Source organism: Ceratotherium simum, chromosome 32 (genome assembly GCF_057802395.1).
Source record: "Ceratotherium simum simum isolate JZ-2026a chromosome 32, ASM5780239v1, whole genome shotgun sequence".
NCBI classification, from domain to species: domain Eukaryota; kingdom Metazoa; phylum Chordata; class Mammalia; order Perissodactyla; family Rhinocerotidae; genus Ceratotherium; species Ceratotherium simum.
Window position 1 is genome coordinate 21,935,013 of NC_141931.1, and position 15,864 is coordinate 21,950,876.

The following is a 15,864-nucleotide window of genomic DNA, read 5'->3' on the forward strand; positions in this document are numbered from 1 at the left end:
CGCTGCCACAGCGTGACCTGACAAGCGGTGCATCAGTGCGCGCCCGGGGTTCTGAACCAGTGGAGCATGTGCGCTTAACTGCTATGCAGCGGGGCTGGCCCCAAGATCTAAGCTTTTTACTGAGGACTGTTCTCACTAGGTAGTGACCTAAGCACATATAAATTAAGTAGTTAGGTAAATTAAGTACTGTTAAAAAATTTGATCATGGAATTGAGATTTGGGGGAGAGTGAGGAATGTCTCTGAAGCTTCAAAGTTTTAAATTGGTTCCAGGAGGACTGAAAAGGACCTAGAATGTGTACAAAGGGAACTGTCATAGAGTTAAATCACTTTTAATTGACCCAATGCAAAGTTCATATAGTCATCACCTTGCTACTGCTTATATATCATAAATTCTTAGTGAACATTGTATAACCTAAAACTGGATGTATGTTCTTCAAATGACCAGAATGTCACAACTTGTTAGAGAAGTAAAGTTCCAAGTTATGTTATTTTGAGATATTTTCCAATTTCTTTTCAAGTACTGAAATAATTTTGCATCTTAATTGTCATGAGAAGTTTTGAAATCTCTTAGAACTGTCGTTATCCGCCCCCCCCTTTTTTTTGTGAGGAAGATTAGCCGTGAGCTAACATCTGTTGCCAGTCCTCCTCTTTTTGCTGAGGAAGGTTGGCCCTGGGCTAACCTCCATGCCCATCTTCCTCTGCTTTTATGTGGGACGCTGCCAGAGCATGGCTTGACAAGCGGTGTGTCTCTGCACGCCCGGGATCTGAACCTGTCAAGCCCAGCCTGCTGCAGCGGAGTGCGCGCCGTTAAGTGCTACGCAATCGCAATCGGCCGGCCCCTGTCATTATCCCTTTTAACATAATTTGCTTCAGAATAAACTCTTTTAAGTTTTTATTAGTTAACATTTTTCCTGATAATACATTGCAGGACATTTTAGAGTAGTCTACTTTTGAGTATTATTTATTCAAATCAGGTATTTCATTTATTTAATTTTAATGGCTTTTTTTAACTTCAAAAATGGCATAACTTCCAGTTAAAAATTATAGTAAGCTCATTCAGAATAATTTGTCATTTCTTTCGTGGTTTGAATATTTTTAAATGCTTTAGGGTTTTGTTTTAATTATTAAAATTCATTTATAAAACTTACTAAAAGGAACTTTGTTTTGCCTATAAAATTAGTCTGAAATAAATGAAGAGAGAAACTACTCTTTAATGACAATGTTTTTAAAGTTTTTAGAGAAATGCTATTTAGCCTGGGTTATTATGGTTAAACTATTTTGGCATTTTACTAATCTGTTTGTAGAATGATATTGTCTAATGTATATTTAAATCATAAGAAAATGAGTAAATTTCTCATTTTAGATCCTAATAGGCCAGATTTGGGGTGGCAAAAAAAGATTGGATTTAATGAATAGTAACTAATCTGTGCATTGATCTGTCTTGTGCTTGTAATGGGAACTGATAATCCTAAAAATAGAAAATGTTGTTGTTTAGAATATTGCAGCATTTAAGCAGAAGTTTATGTGGGCAGGAATGGGGTAAGATGGGAAAGTTCGTTCATTGTTCCAAGTAGGCACTGACGAGTAAGTGTGTAGGCATGCTTTTGCTGCTTTATTTTCTGTAACGTTTGAGGAAAAATAACTCTTAATTCTTTTTCTTCCCTGTTCAAATGAAAACTCAAAGGAGAAAGAATAAAAAACTTAAAATTGCTTTTGAAAATAACTTACCTTACAGTTTATAATTGACTTTTTAAAATGTATGTTGTATTTGCATTAAAGTTTATAAATTTCAGATGTTACACTATGACATATATATTTAGTTACAGAAAAAATTGGATGCAGTGGTAGATGTCTCAACCATCTATATTAATATAGTAAGATTTTTATTTGACTTTATACATTTTGAAAATTTTTAATAGTTTTACATTTCTAATTATGAGTGGCTTATTAGTGAAGAGTAGAAGAGTAATTGCGTCCTCAGCTCCTAGAGAGGGACTGGCCTGGACTGGGCTGCTCAGTTAATATTTGTTAAATGGACAAATCACCAGTATTTGCACAGTAAATTCAGAATTGGCTATACGGAAGATGTGGGCTTTTTCAAAAGATAATCTCAATTTAAATCACTGTGAAAGTTTAAAGATACTGATTTTTTCTATAACCTGTTGTTTTTGAAAACTAACTTGTTTAGGTATGTTAAGTATTTTTGGTTAACTTTGTGTCTGAGGGGAGTATGGCTATAACAAAATACTAAATAATTTTAACTATTTGGTGGCATGTTGTTAAATGTTATATTTCTGAAGGCGTAATTATTAATTACTCTTTATATTCTTTGAGGAACCAATGTTAAAATTTAATTGCTTAGGCCAATTTGATTATACAAATTTTAATTTTTATATGTCTTGAAAATGTTAAATGATAAAATAAATTGTTGAAGAAGCTTGTGCTAATAAGCTTGTTTGATAAAGTCAAATTTTACGGAACATTCCCATTGTAATAATACATGGTCACATCTATTTTGATAATATTATCAGATTCTTTCGTCATTTGTTTATAGGCGTATTCTACATTCTAAAGGAGAGCTAAGTGAAGATAGACATAAACAATATGAGGAATTTGCTATGTCTTATCAGAAGCTGCTGGCAAATTCTCAATCCTTAGCAGACCTTTTGGATGAAAATATGCCAGATCTTCCTCAGGACAAACCAACACCAGAAGGTAAGATAGCCTTAAAAACAAACATTGTGATTTTTTAGTAAGCCTTATCACTTGTCTTTAGACTGGTCAGATGTGTATTATTGAAAATTTAAGTTTTAAAAATGCCTTTAAAATCTTTTAAAGGAAGAAGTGGTATTAAGACCTAATAAGAACCTTGAAAAGCTACTTGAAATGCCCTCTGAATGGAAAAGCCTTTTCACTTAGAGAATAATAATTAACTCATACTATTACGCTGAGTTCCTTTGGGCTCTTTTGTAGTAGACGTCATTGGCTTATGTCTAACAGGGGCCTGTCTTAAACCATACTTGAGGGTATAGAAAGATTCACTTTATTTCTCAGACAGGTAATAAGCTGGATTGGACCTTTGGGATTCTAATATTACTATATTTATCCTTATTTTTAATCTGTTTTGAATAATATATTATCTTAAATTGTTATTTAGAACTAAAGCTTACTTTGTAGTTTTGTGAAATAAATTATCATTTTGTGAGATGAGTTGTTTTCCATATTATTTCAAAGGTGTTTTAAACTTTCTTTTTGATTGTCCTTAAGTTGGTAGGGCTTCTAATACATTAATCTAACCTGTCACACCAAGTACTTGATAAAATAATTATATTTGTGTTAGATAGAAGTGTTAATAAGTTATTAATCTTAAAACTATTTGGCAATTCTATTTACTTAAAAATCTTAAGACTGAAATATTTGTAAAGTATTCTTTAATAATACAAGAAGATATTTTGTATTTTACATCCTCAATAAGAAATACATATTGTATACTGTGAATACATTTATTTTATTGTATTTATATGTAGTCATGTACATAATTCCTACTAATTTTTGTACGTCTTGATCAATAAGCCTCAGACTTTTTAATTTTTTAAAAGAAGTTCCACCATAGAATTTGTGTTTGGTTGAATCTGGCTGGTTTCTCATAACTTTCTCAGTATATTTATTATATTTAATATATTTAATCTATTATTTTATTTATATATGTTAAGAACTAAAATCTTTTCAGTGTTTTAGTGTCCTTTGGTATTGAATTACTTGGTTTATTTCTATTGAAATTTAAGCTAGTTTTTCTTTTAATGTTAAATGACTTAAAAGTATTTTTAGTCATTTTCCAGAGATAATAGATCATGACAAGATTCTGTCATCATTTTTAAAAGATATTTTCATCATGTATAGAATTTTAGGGTGAGATTTTTTTTTTTCTTTCAGTGCTTTAAAGATGTTGCTCCACTGTGTTCTAGCTTGCATTGCTTCCAATGAGAAAGCTGCTATCGTTCTTAACGTTCTTCTTCTTTACATAGTGGGTATTTTTTCTCTGGTTGTTTTAAAATTTCTTCATTATCACTGATTTTAAGCAACTTGATTATGATGTGGCTTGGTGTGGTTTTCTTTATGTTTCTTGTGTTTGCGGTTCATTGGACTTATTGCATCTGTGGGTTTATAATTTTCATCAAATTTGGAAAATGTTGACCCTTATTTCTTCAAATATATTTTCTGTTCCTCTCCTCCATTTTATGGGAATTCAATTACAACTATGTTAGGTGGTTTGAAGTTGTTCTTTTTATTCTTTAGTATTGTTTTCTCTGTCTTTTGTGTTGGATAGTTGCTATTGCTGTGTCTTCAGATTCACTAATCTTTCCTTTTACAGTGTCTAATATACTGTTTTATTTTATTTTTTTGTGTTTGAGGAAGGTTAGCCCTAAGCTAACATCCGTTGCCAATCCTCCTCTTTTTGCTGAGGAAGACTGGCTCTGGGCTAACATCTGTGCCCATCATCCTCTACTTTATATGGGATGCCACCACAGCATGGCTTGAAAGCAGTGTGTCTGTCCACGCCCAGTATCTGAACCTGCGAATACTGGGCCACCGAAGTGGAGCGTGTGAACTTAACCACTACACCACTGGGCTGGCCCCTCTAGTATACTGTTAATCTCATATAGAAATGTAGTGTTTATCTCTAGAAGCTGGTTATATTTTCCATGGTCTTGAACGTGCTCAGTCTATCTTCTAGGTTGAGAATATGAAATATAGTTATAATAATTTTTAATGTCTTTGTCCACTAATTTTATCATTTGTCATTTCTGCATTGGTTTTGATTGATTGATTGATCTCTACATCGCTGGTAGTTTTTCTTCTTTGCATGCCTGATCATGTTTTATTGGATATGTGCTGGATATTTTTGTATTAGAAATATTATTGAGCTTTGTTCTGGGGCACAGTTAAGTTGCTTGGAAATAGTTTCATCCTTTTCAGGCTTGTTTTGTTAGGTGGCATCAGAGTAGTCTTTAGTTTATGGCAAATTTTCCTGATTACTGAGGCAATATTCTTCTGTACTCTACCTGATTTCCTGTGAATTAGAGGATTCATGCATAATTATTTTCCCAGTCTCACCCAGTTCCCTCACACATGGGGGTTGATTGGTATCTGGCTGAACATGCAAGGGGGACCTTCTTCAGATCTTTGAGGTCTGTCTTTGTGCTGCTTTCTCCTCTCTGCTACTCTGTCCTACAAAACCTAGCTACCTGGGCTAGAGTCTTGCAGCACTCTCAGCTCTGTCGTCCTCAACTCATGGAGACTGCTAGGATCTGCCTGGCTTCTCCCTAATGGCCGTGGCCTGGAGAACCTTACCAGGCAGTAAGCTAGGGCAGTTAATTGTAGGGCTCAGTTTTTTTGTTTCTTCTCTCTTAGGAATCACTTTCTTGTGCTACCTGATGTCCAGTGTTTGAAAATGTTGTATTATTTTGGTTGCCTGGTTTTTTAGTTGTTTTAGGTCACTGATACTTCATCTTAGGCTGATGAGGCCTAAGTCTTTCAGTGATCAGAATATCCTTTTTCACCTCACAGGAATGAGATCATAGTATATATACTGTTCTGCAGCTACTTTTTTTAATTAACCGTATATCTTGATGTCTTTTCATATCAGTCCGTGTCGAGCTATCTAATTCTTGGCTCTAAGCTAACATCTGTTGCCAATCTTCCTCTTTTTGCTTGAGGAAGATTGTTCCTGAGCTAATATCCGTGCTGGTCCTCCTCTGTTTTGTATATGGGGCGCTGCCACAGCGTGGCTTGATGAGTGGTGTGTAGGTCCATGCCTGGAATCTGAACCCGTGAACCCCAGGCTGCTGAAGTGCAGCACGAGAACTTAACCACTACACCCCCAGGCTGGCCCCACCCATTCCTTATTTTTTCTTTTTTTGGGAGAAAGATTGGCCCTGAGCTAACCTCTGTCAATATTTCTCTTTTTGCTGAGGAAGATTAGCTGTGAGGTAACATCTGTGCCCATCTTCCTCTATTTTGTATATGGAACGCCACCATAGCAGGGCCCGCTGAGTGGCACACTGGTCCGCGCAGGGATCCGAACCTGCGAACCCTGGGCTGCTGAAGCAGAGTGTGCGAACCCAGCCACTATGCCACTGGGCAGGCCCGCATTCCTTTTTTAAAATCAAATATTTATCTATTTTTTAAATTGAATTGTAAAAGCACTTTGGCATATTAAGGAAATTATTCTTTTTCATATGCATTGCAAATATTTCTCCCAATTTTTTATTGCTTTTTGACTCTGTGGCATTTTTTGCCTCTCAGAAAGTGAATTTTTTATAATTTATAATTATTATGCAAATACATTGTTTTTCAGATATGTAGAATATTCATGCATATTAGAAAGTGAAAGTCTCCTGTCGTATCCATTCTATTCTCCAAGATCACCGTGGTTAACAGTTTGATATAGTCTGTCCAGACTTTTTTTATACAAAATATATATGCAAAATATATAATCAGATATCTCTATATAGCTTTATTGTTAATTTATATAGGATGTTATTTTGCATGACTTCCTTTTTTCTTGCAATAATATATTTTTGAGAGCTTTCTGAGGCCGTTCAGGTAGATAGACCTCATTCCTCTTAACATCTGATCAGTATTATAGTGTATATATGTAGTTTGTCAGCCCTTATCTCATCTGATAGATATTTAGGTTCTTTCCAATTTTGCTCTGTTACAAACAGTGCTATAATGAACATCCTTGTAAATCTTAGTTCACATTTTCTGTTATTTCTAAGGTATATATTCCTAGAAGGAATCTTGCAGGATCAAAGGTTATGTTTATTTCAAATATTGATAGATACTGACAAATTATACCCTCCCAATGCTATATCAATTTGTACTCTAGTTAGGATATGAGAGTTCTTCTTCCCTATTGTCTTGTCACCATTTGATGATATCAGTCTTTTTAAACATTATCTAATGGATCAAAGTGATAAATGTTTGTTTTATTTCACATTATCCTGATTAGTACTGAGGTTAAAGATCTTTTCATATGCTTTTTTACTTACCTGTTCAAGACTTTATCCATTTTTCTGTTGAAATTTTGGGCTTTATTTATAGGAGCTCTTTATATTATGGATATTAATTCCTTTGTATAAATCTTGTTGGTATTATCTTCTAGTTTGTCATTTGCTTTTGTTTATATTTTTCATTAAACAGTTGTAAATTTATCAGTCTTTTCCCTTATAGTGTATGGGCTTAGTGTCCTCTGTTTAAATGTATTTACTGTAAGAAACATAAGTAATGGATTAGGGAGCCAGCATTTTGTTGTTTTAGTGTTGTTCTTTTAATAATGTAATTTTTCTTAGGGTTATTTTTAATCTGCATGATTATTCTCCTATTTACAATTCTAGTTTGGAGATAAGCACAGTGAGAATAGATAAATTCATGAATGGTCTCCTGATTATGAAGTAGGAAATTAATTACTTTTAATGTTCTGATTTTAAGAATCTATAGTTGTCTGCAAAGGTAGACGCTGTGTGTGTGTCTGTGTGTAAATACATGGTTTTCCACCCTCTACTGAAATATCTGTATATTTCTTCATCTTTTCTTCCCTTCTTTTCCAGTTATTTATCAATTGACCATTAATGGCAGTCTGCCTTTTACCAAGGATTATACCAAAAGAAAAGATGCTTCCTAATTAAGGGTGTATGGTCTACATGTGAAGATAATTGTGATATAAGTGGTACAGAGGGTTGGGAGTCATCAAAAAAACACTTCGTAGGGGAGGTGGGACTTTAAGCTGGATATTTTAGGAATGGCCAAGCTTATATATTTCTTATTTTGGTTTTAAATTCGTAAAGGTAGAGCTAATATATCAAATGGCTATGTAATCTCATATTAATTGGTTAAAATGTTTAAGAGAAAAGCATCTTTATCTTATGCTGTCCTCTAGTCTGTCCTGGTTTAGAGCTTTACTTAAAACACAATTTTGTGATTTGATGTTAAAGATGGTTACATGAATAGTCCGGAGTGCTTGTTGATTGAAGAAGCTTCTGTTAATTGAAACATTCAAGATTCCTTAGTTAAAAAATTGAAAATATAAAATAGCTTGTCCCATTTAGCATACTAAACCCAAAATGGTTTTAATACCCTGTGATTTTTTTTATTGTAGAGCATGGGCCTGGAATTGATATATTTACCCCTGGTAAACCTGGAGAATATGACTTGGAAGGTGGTATATGGGAAGATGAAGATGCTCGCAATTTTTACGAGAACCTCATTGATTTGAAAGCCTTTGTTCCAGCCATCTTGTTTAAAGATAATGAAAAAGGTTGTCAGAATAAAGAGTCCAACAAAGATGATTCCAAAGGTAAATTCTAGAGGACAAATTTTTACGTTAAGTGCTATAAAAATTAGTTTCAAAATAGTATTTGTAAAAAAAAAACTTTTTTAGTTACTAGTTTTGTAATATTAACATTGAGTCATTAGATTAAATGAATGACAGAATTATATGGAATGGAGCATGAAGGCTGAAAATTGACGTACTTTCAACAGTGCCAAAACATTTAAGTTAACTTGAAATAGTTTGAAAATGTTTATTTATGATATAATGAATTAGTGTGGGATCTTGGTAAGATCTGAAGTTCCCTCAATTGGATTGTTAGGGATTGTTAGCTCTATAGTGCTCTTTACCTGTAATGCTCTTTCTAGGCTAGATACCACTAACTCTTTGTGAGGAAGAGTTACTTTAAAGAAATGAGAAGATTTGAGATCATTAACAGAGTGGGAGGTCCTGAGTGCCCGTCATACCATTTTTTCTAAAGGGAATTCTGCTAAACTGGAGAGATGGAGAAGAGTAATTAGAAGGGCATGGTGGCAGGGATTTGGAGAGATAGCAGATAATTTTTTAAAAATTTACTTTTGTATTCTGATACTTTATTAGGGAGTCTTTTTAAAAAATAATAGCTAATAATTTTGATTTAAGAATCACTTTGTGCCAAACATCATTTTAGCACTTTATAATATAAATAAGAATTCATTTAATCCTCATAATAACCCTATGGGGCAGCCACTGTTGTTTTCCCTGTTTTTCAGATGAGAAAACTGGCACACAAAGGTTAAGTAACTACGCAGGGTTACACAGCTTGTCAGTGGTAGATCCGAAATTTAAGCCCTGTTAATTAATGACTTGTGCTCTTAACTACCATGTTATACTGCTTTTCAAGTTAAGATTAGTAATATTTGAGCCTTATACTAAAAATAGGAAGTAGTGTACTTTGCTTTTGATGTACAAATATTATAATACATACTTTGAAAACATTGTATCACTCCCATACCCATTAATCAGTGTCTCCCCATTCCTCCTTTCCCCAGCTCCTGGCAACTACCAATCTGCATTCTGTATCTATGGGTTTATCTGTTTTTGAGTATTTCATGTAACTAGAATCACACAATGTGTGATCTTGTGTGTCTGACTTCTTTGACTTAGCATCTTGTTTTGGAGGTACATCTACATTGTGCATTTATTAGTACTTCATTTATTTTTGTGGCTGAATTATATTCCATTGTGTGTGTATACTGTGGTATCCATTTGTTTATCCATTCATCTGTTGGTGGACTTTTGGGCTGTTTCCACATTTTGGTACTTGTTTGAGTCCCTGTTTTCAATTTGTTGAGTATCGACCTAGGAATGGAATTGTGGGGTCATGTGGTAATTTTATGTTTAACTTTCTAAGGAACTGCCAAACTCTTTTCCACGGTGGCTGATCCACTTTACATTCCTGCCAGCAATGTACAAGAGGTCCAGTTTCTCCACATTCTTACCAACACTTATCATCTGATTTTTTTTTTTGATTATAGCTGTCCTAGTGGGTGTGAAGTGGTACCTTATTGTTATTTTGATTACATTTTTCTAATGACTAGTGATGCTGAACATCTTTTTATGTGCTTATTGGCCATTTACATATCTTCTTTGGAGAAACGTGTTAAGTCTTTTGCCCATTTTTTAATTGATTGTCTTTTTGTTGTAAGAATTTTTTATATATTCTGGATACCACTTATCAGATACATGATTTGCAAATATTTTTCCCATTCTAAAGATTGTCTTTTTTTCTTTCTTGATAATGTCCTTTGATGCACGCAAGTGAGTTTTTTTAAAATGTAGACTTCATTTTTTATTTTTTCTGGTTTTGTTGACCTATTTTCCTCGTTGTTCAAAACTTTAAATCTCCTTTCTCTTTTTTTCCTCAGGGATGAGGGCCTTCTTCAGCACTTCTTGTAGTGGGGGTCTTGTGGCAATGAACTCCCCTAGCTTTTGTTTATCTGGGGTAGTTATTATTTCTCCATCATATCTGAAGGATATTTTTGCTGGATAGAGTATTCTTGGCTGAAAGTTTTTGTCCTTTAGAATTTTGAATATATCGTTCCACTCTCTCCTAGCCTGTAAAGTTTCTGTCGAGAAATCAGCTGAGAGCCTGATAGGAAATCCTTTGATTGTTATTTTTTTTTGTCTAGCTGCCCTTAATATTTTTTCTTTGTCATTGACTTTTGCCAGCTTTACTACTATATGCCTTGGAGAGGGTCTTTTTGTGTTGATATATTTAGGAGATCTGTTGATTTCATTCACTGGTATTTCCAGCTCCTTCCCCAGGTTTGGGAAGTTCTCATCTATTATTTCTTAGAACAAGTTCTCTCCTCCTTTTTCCCTCTTTTCTCCCTTTGGAATACCTATAATCCTTATGATGGATTTCCTAATTGAGTCGGATATTTCTCGGAGAGTTTCTTCATTTCTTTTTAATCTTAGTTCTCTTTCCTCCTCCATCTGGAGCATTTCTGCATTGCTGTCCTCAATATTGCTAATTCTTTCCTCCATATTGTCAGTTCTGGGCTTAAGGCTTCCAGATTTGTCTTTATCTCCTCTATTGTGTTTTTCATCTCTAAGATTTCTGATTGGTTTTTCTTATAGTTTCAATCTCTTTTGTGAAGAAACTCCTGACTTCACTGAATTGTCTGTCTGTGTTTCCTTGTATTTCATTAAGCTTCTTTATGATGGCTATTTTGAATTCTCTGTCGTTAAGGTTATACATTTCTGTGCTTTCTGGGTTGACTTCTGGGTACTTGTCATTTTCCTTTTGGTCTGGAGATTTAATATATTTTTGCATAGTGCCTGTTGGTGTTGGCTTACCTTTCCTCATAGTGAAAATATATGGTCACAGCTTCCTCTTACTGCCGCTGGGTAGGGGTCAAGGGCTGTGTATTCTAGCCAGCCTCGATCCGTGGGCACTCTTGTCAGCCCCTGGCTGATCTGCGCTGTGGCTGAGTGGAGGCTGCTGGGGGGGAAGCGTGGGAACAACTGGAGCTGGAGCACAGCTGGGCCAAAGCAGCTGGGGCTCAGGTGCAGGTGGGTTGAAGCAGCTGCAGCTGAAGTGCGCTGGGTCAAAGAAGCTGGAACTGGAGTGCGCTGGGCGGAAGAAGCTGGAACTGGAGTGCGCTGGGCGGAAGAAGCTGGAACTGGAGTGCGCTGGGCGGAAGAAGCTGGAACTGGAGTGCGCTGGGCGGAAGAAGCTGGAACTGGAGTGCGCTGGGCGGAAGAAGCTGGAACTGGAGTGCGCTGGGCGGAAGAAGCTGGAACTGGAGTGCGCTGGGCGGAAGAAGCTGGATCTGGAGTGTGCTGGGCGGAAGAAGCTGGAACTGGAGTGCGCTGGGCGGAAGAAGCTGGAACTGGAGTGCGCTGGGCGGAAGAAGCTGGAACTGGAGTGCGCTGGGCGGAAGAAGCTGGAACTGGAGTGCCCTGGGCGGAAGAAGCTGGAACTGGAGTGCGCTGGGCGGAAGAAGCTGGAACTGGAGTGCGCTGGGCGGAAGAAGCTGGAACTGGAGTGCGCTGGGCTGAAGTTGCTGGCGCCAAGTCAGCTGGAGCCTGCGCACAGGCCAAGCTGAGACACTGGAGCCGGGGGGATGGGGGCAGTCGAGCTGAAGGGGCTGGGGGCAGGGCACCTTCCAGCTGAAAGAGCTAGGGCCATGGCATGGTGGAGCCGGGGAAGCTGGGGCCGTGGTGGGGACTAAGCTGCTGCTGCCTCTGGTGTGGGGGTGCAGGCTCGCCCCCCTGCTGGTCGCGCCCGGGCACCTGGGGGTCACTGCCTCTGGGGACAGGGCTGAGCTGAAGCACCAGTCGGGCAGGCCGGGTGGGGAAGGGGCGCTTACTTTCGCCTCCCTGATCTCAGAGGTTTCTCACCTCGCTGTTGCTCTCTGCTCTCCTGAGGGGCTAGCTTGTTGAAACTACCCTTGCAACAGTTCTGCTCCCTCCATAGGGGGATTCCCTCGGGCTGTGAGGGGTCTTGGAGAGTGCGGGTTTTCATGCAGCGAGCCTCCCCTCCCCCTCCTCCGAGAGCCGCATGGTCTCAGTCTCTGGGTCGCAGTCCTTGGGGAAGGAAGGGAGCACCTCTTACCTCCTTCCACTTACTCTGGGGATTCCAGCACCTCAGTCCTTGGGTGTACTGCTGCCTGGGTGCCTCAGACGTCCCCTGTGTTCTGTGAATAGCTTCTGTTGGAATATGAATGTCCTTTTTGTTGTGTCTTAGAGGGGGAGAGTTCAATGGAGGAAGCTCACTCCGCCATGATGCTGACATCACTCCTCGCCAGTAACACGCAGGCTGATTTTAACAATCTTCACTGCATCCTCCTCCATCCACCAAATCTCCTCCCCATTTTTTATTTTTTATTGATTTTTTTTTTTGTTTGTTTGCTGAGGAAGATTTGCCCTGAGCTAACGTCTATTGCTAATCTTCCTCTTTTTACTTGAGGAAGATTTGCCCTGAGCTAACATCTGTTGCCAGTCTTCCTCTATTTTGTATGTGGGTCGCTGCCTCAGCATGGCTGCTGACAAGTAGTGTAGGTCCACGCTCGGGGAACTGAACCCGGGCCGCTGAAGTGGAGTGTACTGAACTTAACCACTAGGCCATGGGGCCAGGCCCTACACTTCATTTTTTAGAGCAGTTTCAGTTTCACGGCAAAATTAAGCAGCAAGTGCATTTACTCACTGCCCCCACACAAACACAGTATCCCCCACTGTCAACATCCCCCACCACAGTGGTACATTTGTTACAATCGATGAACCTGCATTGACACATCATCACCCAAACACAAAAGTTTTTAACTTGTTTTTGGAAAAAGGATTAGTTTTGTCCTTTTTTCATATACATATACTGTAGTGTGTGTGTGTGTGTGTGTGTGTATACTATAGTGTGTGTATATGGAATGAGGGGTGGGGTGGTGCTGGTTAGGACACTAATTAGAGGAAAAATAGTAAACCAATTTCTTACGCTTTATGACATTCTTCAGAATCTAAGTTAAAATACACTGAACCTTAAAGTTATGCTGTTTTTGTGAAAAAGGTAATAGAGTCGTCTTATGGCACAAGCACTTTACAAGAGGCCCTTGTGGTACTTTGAAAATATTAAAACCTCTTGGTTCATCTCGAAGATATTTTTATCTTAAGGTACATTTTATTTTATATTTTATGAAGAGTAGTATTGAAATATTTCAAGTATTACAAAAAGTATAGGGAATAATATGTATAAAATTCTTCATTTTAGATACCTACTACCCAGTTTGTCAGTGAAGATTTTTAAAAAGGCTTTTCCTCATAGATACAGTTCAAACCCTAGTGAGGACTGGATTATAAAACATTAGTCACCTTAATATTTTTTCCAATTTTAAGGATTTGAAAAATTTGCATTATTTCTGCCATTGTCTAGGTTTTTCATATCATGCAAGTTTGACTTACTTGAAGGGGGTTGTTTCCGTTTCAGGAAGTGGGTTTAGGGCCTCGACCTCTCTTGTGAGACAATGTACTGAGTGCCACGGGAGAGACAAATATGACATGGTGTCTGTGGACTCACAATCACATTAGTGGGGAGCAGCCAGGGCCTCAAATAATTATAATCTGAAGTACAGTGAGAGTGGGGCTGTAAGACAAGTACAAAGACTGTGGCAGTCAGGACCCTGGAGCTACTTCACCTGGTTGGAGATCAGATAAAGTCTGTAGATGAAATGGATGGACCTTTGTGACAAACTTTGAAGCTTGGCTTGGATTTTGACAAGAAACGGGGTGGGCCTCCCAGGTAGAGAGAATGGCATGAAAAAAGACATAGAAGCTAGAAACGATCAGTATGTTTGGAGAGGAAGTCACCATCAAATAATTCATTTTGTCTGTTTAGAAGATGTAATAAATTAGGAGAGCAGTGAGAAAGTGGTTTGGATTGTTCTTGCTGCAGACCTTGAATACCGTTCAGTTGAAGTTTGTATGGTATAGGTGTGATTGATAAGCAGCTTTTTGCTTTACAAAGGTTACTCTATCAGTGGTATGTAAGATAAATTAGAGCAGAAGTGTGGTGTTGACCAATTAGGTCTCTGTTTTAGTAATGTGAGAGATAAGTAATGGAGGCAGTAACAGGAATGAAGAGAAGGGATATATGTTCTTACATAGAGAAATATGGCCAAGAATGAACAGGTAGAATTTGGTAACTAATTAAAGCAGTTGAACTTATTGAAAGGAAGAAAGTGCCCTTTTATTTGTTAGAAGTATTTTGTGGATAAAAACTATGTGACAGTTTCTCTGCCAGTAACTTGTTTGAACTTAAGGCATCTTTGTTTTGCCTTTCATTTGTAGTAGCATGATACAAAATTCACCTTCCTAAACTGCACCACCTCTGAAATCACTAGCTCAAATATCTCTGTATCCTTAGAGCTTACTTTTTCAAGTATCCTCACTGCCCCTGTTTTTCTGCCTCTTTGAGACCTCTAGTCCTTTACTTGACTCACTCAGTTTTTTTGCTTTTCCAGTAGTCTCCGCCTGTCTTCACTTACCTCCTTTTCTAGACTGCATTCTGATATGCATCTTTAGTATCTCTCCCTTGTACATTCTTTCTCTCTTTGTCCTTCATTCATATCTGCCTGTCAAGTTCAACCCTGGATAATCTCAAGTCATCCACCATATTGGTTTCTGTATCCAAACTGTTGAGCTCTCCTAGAGATGATCAGTGAGATACTTGGATAACTTTATAAATTCACGATCACCAACCTCAACCAGGTCCTCAACACTGTGTGGAAACTTGTCCGCATTTCTGTCATCAGCTCACTCTCCCACACCCCGTAACACATTTTTATTCTTTTGCCAGTTTTCATTCCACCCCACTCCTTAGCAGAAGATTATGCTCGATATAGTACTTCATAGAGAAGATGGAAGCCATCACATAGAACTCCCTCAACATTGTGCCCTTCTTATTTATAAATCTACCTGCCTCAGCACTTATAGAATATTTCTTCCTTGGGTGGTATGATGAACCTTTACACCGCCGATCAAAAGCCAGTCCATCTTCTTACTCTGAATCTTGTCTTCCTATGTCTCCCGAACCCTGTGCAATCCATTATCCCCTTTCTATATCTTTAACATTAATCAATCTCTGTCTCTCTCTTCTGGATCTGTACCTCAGTATTCAAACGTGTTTTCATCTCTAAAAAACAAAACAAAACAGATCAAAACAAACAAATTGTGAGTACCTTGAAACCTCCTGGGCCTCCCATCCCTTTCCAGCTACTGTCCTATGTCTCTTTTAAGCAGTCCTCTCGAAAGAATTGGCATATACCGCTGCTTCACTTTCTTGGCTCCTCATACTTCAATCCACTCCAGTCTGGCTCCAGCTGCACCTCTATCCTGAAACTGTTTTTGCCAAAGTTACCAATCACCTTCATGTTGCTGTATCTCATGAGCAGTTTCCAGTCTTTGTCTCATTTCATCTCTCAAAGCATTCAATACAGTTTACTACTTCTTTCTTCCCATGGCTTCTCTGGTACTAAACCCTCTTGATTTTTCTTTT

The 15,864-nt window shown here is 37.7% G+C and overlaps 2 protein-coding genes across 2 annotated transcripts in view; one reads left to right on the forward strand and one right to left on the reverse strand.

Moving 5' to 3' along the window:
- SEC61A2 (SEC61 translocon subunit alpha 2) overlaps nucleotides 1–15,864 on the reverse strand; it is a 213,892-nt gene that overhangs the window by 114,024 nt on the left and 84,004 nt on the right. The window lies entirely within an intron of this gene.
- Nucleotides 1–15,864, forward strand: part of UPF2 (UPF2 regulator of nonsense mediated mRNA decay) — a 110,238-nt gene that overhangs the window by 16,316 nt on the left and 78,058 nt on the right. Inside the window, exons 4-5 of the mRNA XM_004425370.3 lie at nucleotides 2,556–2,716; nucleotides 8,163–8,360. Of these exons, the coding sequence (XP_004425427.1) occupies nucleotides 2,556–2,716; nucleotides 8,163–8,360 (359 nt within the window). The remainder of the gene's footprint in view (nucleotides 1–2,555; nucleotides 2,717–8,162; nucleotides 8,361–15,864) is intronic.